Genomic DNA, 5,549 nt, shown 5'->3' with positions numbered 1-5,549 from the left:
CTCAGGAGGCTGAGGCAGGAGAATTGCCTGAACGCAGGAGGCGGAGGTTGCGGTGAGCCGAGATCGCGCCATTGCACTCCAGCCTGGGTAACAAGAGCAAAACTCCGCCTCAAAAGAAAAAAAAAATGCTGGAAATAACCCAGAGGTCCTACAATGGATGAATGGATGAACCGTGTGGTACATCCATATAATCAGCAGTAGAAAAGAACAAACTGTTGGTACATGCAACACTTGGACTAGTTTCAGTGACATGCTCAGTAAGAGAAGGCAGTTTCAAGAAGTCCCATACTGTATTAGATTTCTATGACCTCCTTAAAAAATCAAAACCACAGTAGTGGAAAACAGGTTTGTAGTTGTCGAGGGTTATGGGTGGGAGGAGGGGTGCCTACAAAGAGATAGCATGAGAAAGTTTTTGGGGGGTGATGAAACTATTCTGTATCTTGATTGTGGTAATATTTACACAAATCTATGTGCATTAAAGTTCATAGAGCTGCATACCAAAAAACTTAATTTTACTGTATAATCTGAAAAATTATTTTACAATGAAATGAGCTGCTTTACAAGGTTGTATGCACCATATTACGGAAAATGTTTAAGAATTCTGTCAAAAACTGTTTAAGGCTCTGTGTGGGAGATTGTACTAGGTTAATTTCAAGGTCTGTTAAAATTCTCAGCAGTAGCAGTGCTGATTCCAAGGAAGATGCCAAGCATCAGTGACATCAAAAATCATTCAAGTTGACTGGGCATGCTGGCTCACACCTGTAATCCCAGTACTTTGGGAGGCCAAGGTGGGTGAATCACAAAGTCAGGAGTTTGAGACCAGCCTGGCCAACGTGGTGAAACTCTGCTTCTACTAAAAATACAAAAAATTAGCTGGGCGTAGTGGCAGGCACCTGTAATCCTAGCTACTGGGGAGGCTGAGGCAGGAGAATCGCTTGAACCCAGGAGGCAGAGGTTGCAGTGAGCCAAGATCGTGCCACTGTACTCCTGCCCAGGGGACAGAGTGAGACTCCATCTCAAAAAAAGAAAAAAAAAATTCATTCAAGTTTATTCAGGTTGTTTACCACTGAAGAAATGCCTTTCCCTGTACTCAGCAGACAGTTAACTGGCATGGATGGGAGCTGAACAGGAAAAGGAGGCTGAGCAGTCACTTAAACCATTTTAAATCAGATTTGTTTTTCTAGATTTTATTTGGTTTGGTTTGGTTTGATTTTGAGACAAAGTCTTGCCCTGTTGCCCAGGCTAGAGTGCAGTGGTGTGATTTCGGCTCACTGCAGCCTCGACCTCCTGGGCTCAAGCAATTCTCTCACCTCAGTCTCCTGAATAGCTGGGACTACAGGCATGTATACCATGCCTGGCTAATTTAGTTTTTTGTAGAGGTCTCTCTATGTTGCTCAGATGGGTCCTGAACTCCTGGACTCAAGCGATTCTCCTTGGCCTCCAAAAGTGCTGGCATTATAGCTATGAGCCACTGTGCTCAGTGTATTTTTATAGATTTTAAATGCAGTATAATATTTATGATGTAATGGTCTATTTTAATACGCTTCTGCAATACATTTTATTATAGTTTGACCATAATTTTATCTACTTTACTACATTTTTATAGTGCTCTATCAGCATATTTTATTAATACCTTTGTTTCCTTTTGAATTCTTCAAAATAGTATTGATTACTGATAAATAGAATTACAAAGATTTGTCTATGTTACTTACATTTTATCTGCATTATAATGAATGTGATCCCTTGAAACTGTTGTTAATAGAATTTCAGCTAACTTAGAATTATTTGGTTATATTTGACTTGTGAGAGAAGAACTGATTTTAAACGTTTGGTAGAACCACAGTTCTTTTCTGTTGGGCTTTAAGTAGAACCTGTGTTAACCACTAAATAAAGATAACATGTCTTTGAAAAGTAATTCAGTTCATTTCGATATTTTTGAGCAAAATTTGCAAAGCAATTCAAGAAAAAGTTCAAAGAACTTTCATAATAGGAAAGGAAAGCTTAATAAGAAGTTTCCTTAGGAGGCCAATGAGTCTTCACATGACATTTTTTGCAGCTGCAGTCTATAAAAGAAATGCACTTTAAAGGAACTTCTTGGTTTTAAATAATTTATTTAGCTTAGTTCAGCTTTCCCTGTGAGTCATTTTTAAGAGTTTCTTTTTTTAACTTGTATTTTGCAGGACGGAGGTTTGCTTCTGAATAACCCTTCAGCATTAGCTATGCATGAGTGTAAATGTCTTTGGCCAGATGTCCCATTAGAGTGCATAGTATCCCTGGGCACTGGACGTTACGAGAGTGATGTGAGAAACACGGTGACACACACAAGCTTGAAAACCAAACTTTCTAATGTTATCAACAGTGCTACAGATACAGAAGGTCAGTCCGTTCGCTGCTTTAAAATACTTCACCTTGTAGCATTCTAGCATTTTTTTGGCAGCATATATTGATCCTAACTGCTAAGGCCTGTGATATGTCTGTATTGTGGGTTTAGGAAATCCCTGGGAGCAAACATTTGGTTGTTTCCTGTTCTCACTTGTTCCTTGCTAGGTGACTCGAACAGAGACTGTTTTCTGTTTGGGAGCTAGTGCCACCTTTTCCTGCTAGTTGAAAAAGTGCCTTAAAGCTATACAGCACAACATCTCGGTTGGAGACTGTAGCCAGTTCGCAAAGGGAGAAGCAACAAAAGGAGTCAGATTGGTTCCGTCATATACATGATAGCAAAGATTTAGAGTAAATGGCATTCGATTATTTAATATTATGAAGGCAAACTGGATGGGAATGTGTTCTTGCTTCTACTCTTGTTGCCCCTATAGTTTAACCTTCATACAAAGGCCAAAGTGATCCTTTCAAAATGCAAATTAGGCCAGGCACGGTGGCTCATGCCAGTAATCTCAGCACTTAACGGAGGTTGAAGTGAGTGGATCACTTGAGGTCAGGAGTTTGAGACCAGCCTGACCAATGTGGCAAAACTCCATCTTTACTAAAAATGCAAAGATCATGCCACTATACTCCAGCCTGGGCGACAGAGCAAGACTCTGTCTCCCCCAAAAATAATAATGCAAATTCAATTATGTCTGTCTCCTTCTCAAAACCCTCTTTCAAGTGTGTCCCTTCAAGTGTGTGTTCAACCACCCTTTAATTCTTGCTGTTCACCAAAGTTGCTAAGAAACCTCCGGTCTCAGGATCTTTGTAGTTGCTGTACTCTCTCTCTCTCTCTCTAAGGCTGTTTCCCTAGATGGGCACTTGACTTCCATTCAGGTCTCTGTTCAAATGTCAGTGGGTCCTCAGAGAGACCTTTCCAGACTGCTTTTTTATCTTCCTTATCATCTCACTGTAATCTCTTAGCCTGCTTCTTTTTCTCTCTTTCTGTTACAGAATTTATCTCATTATAATTATATATTACATATTCGATTGTTTACTTCTTATCATTCTATCCCACAAGATTACAAGGCAAGAATTTATCCAGTTTACTTTGACTTATCCAGTTTGCTATTGACTCCAATGCCTGGCATATAGTAGGCGTTCAATGAGCGTATTTTGAATTTCTGGTTTGGGCCTGGAGGTAGGGGTGTGAGTATATGTGTGTGAGTGTGAGTGTGTGTGTGTGTATGTGTGTGTATGCATTCTTAGAAACAGAGTCTCACTTTATTGCCCAGGCTGGAATGCAGTGACAATTATAGGTCACTGCACCCTCAACTTCATGGGCGCAAGCAGTCCTCCATCTTTGTCTCCTGAGTAGCTGAGACTACAGGTGCATGGCACTGCACTCAGCTAATTTTTTAGACATTTTTTTGTAGAGATGGGGTCTCCCTGTGTTGCCCAGGCTGTTCTTGAACTCCTGGCTTGAAGTGATCCTCCTGCCTTAGCCTCCCAAAGTGCTAGGATTACTAGCATGGGCCACTGTGCCTTGCCTGGCCTTGCCTTGAGGTTTAAATTTCCTCATTTTACTATTTTGTTTTTAGTTACTGGGTAAAATGTTTTAATGTAAAAAAATTATTATTACTTAACAGCCCCTTGTATTTGAATCTCATTCTTTTCAAATCTGCATATTATTGACCAAGTCATTAACATAAGAGAGAATCTTAAACTCCCCGCTGAGGTCTTTTATTCATTGAATGATAACTCAAGAAAAGCTCATGTGATAGATTTTTCACTATCTGACGTTTTGTTACCAGATCAATAAAATACTTTTTTCCCCCAGCTTTATTGAGGTCAGACTGACATAGAAATTGCATATATTTAAGTTGTACAACACAGTGTTTTATAAGTATACCTTGTGTAACGAGTCCCATAATCCAGCTAATAAGCATCTGTCACCTGACATAGTTACTATTTTGTGTGTGCATGGTAAGAACACTTAAGATTTACTCCCTTAGCAAATTTCAAATAAACAATATGTAATATGTGGTAATTAACTATAGTTACCATGCTGAACTTCAGATCTGTAGTAGGTAGTCATAACTGAAAATCTGTATCCTTTGACCAGCATCTCCAAACTTCCCCCACTCCTCTAGTGTCTGGCAACCACCATTCTACTCTCTTTCTTTTTTAGTTGAACTATTAGATTCCACATATAAGTGTTATCATTAGCACACTGGTTAGGCGGAGGAAAAAAAAAAGAAAAACATTTTAAAAAGTAAGTGTTATCATGCACTATTCATTTTCCTGTGTCTGGCTTATTTCTTTTAGCAGAATATCTTCCTAGTTCATCCATGTTGTTGCAAATGGCAGGATTTCCTTCTTCTTTAAGGCAGAATACGATTCTTCTGTGCGTGTATGTACTGTAATTTATTTATCCATTCATTCATCCATGGACACAGGTTGTTTTCATATCTGGCTATTGTGAATAATGCTATAGTGAACATGGGTGTGCAGCTTTCCCTTCAAGATAACAATTTCATTTCCTTCGGATATATACCCGGAGTGGGATTGCTGGATCATATGATAGTTCTCTTCTTAATTTTTTGAGGAACCTCCATACTGTTTTCCATAGTAGCTGTACCAATTTACATTCCCATAGAGAGTTTACAAGGGTTTCCTTTTCCCCACTTCCCTTGCCAACACCTATTTTCTCTTGTCTTTTTTATAACAGCCAACCTCACAGGTGTGAGGTGAGATCTCATTGTGGTTTTGATTCACAATTCCCTGATGGCTTAATAAAATGTCCTTACCATAAGCCATTTGCTGAGACAAGAGGCTTTAGTCGGACAGTCTTATAAGAATTAAGTCTGTACTTTGTGCAAACCATGTAATGGGCTCATTTGGAATTACCAAGAAACATGAAATGCTGACTCAGTGTACCTTCACTCTAGCTAATGAGACAAACGAGTGAAAATTCAATAAACTTAGTTAGCAAAGAAACTAAGATGCAAAAAAACAAAGAACCTAGAAAAAAGGTTAGATGAGATGCTAACTAGAATAAACAGCTTAGAGAAGAATACAAACAACTTGATGGAATTCAAAAACACAGCACAAGAACTTCGCGAAGCATACACAAGTTTCAACACCCAGATTGACCAACAGAAGAAAGGATATCAGAGGTCGAAGAT

The 5,549-nt window shown here is 39.1% G+C and overlaps 1 protein-coding gene across 3 annotated transcripts in view; it reads left to right on the top strand.

Moving 5' to 3' along the window:
- Positions 1-5,549, top strand: part of PNPLA8 (patatin like phospholipase domain containing 8) — a 65,644-nt gene that overhangs the window by 52,373 nt on the left and 7,722 nt on the right. For all 3 annotated transcript variants that reach the window (XM_017546876.2, XM_017546874.2, XM_017546877.2), the window contains exon 9: positions 2,181-2,376. In XM_017546876.2, the coding sequence (XP_017402365.1) occupies positions 2,181-2,376 (196 nt within the window). The remainder of the gene's footprint in view (positions 1-2,180; positions 2,377-5,549) is intronic.

Source organism: Cebus imitator, unplaced genomic scaffold (assembly GCF_001604975.1).
Source record: "Cebus imitator isolate Cc_AM_T3 unplaced genomic scaffold, Cebus_imitator-1.0 Scaffold192, whole genome shotgun sequence".
Classification (NCBI taxonomy): domain Eukaryota; kingdom Metazoa; phylum Chordata; class Mammalia; order Primates; family Cebidae; genus Cebus; species Cebus imitator.
Note: the sequence above shows the minus strand (reverse complement) of the source record. Positions and strands in the feature narration are given on the sequence as shown.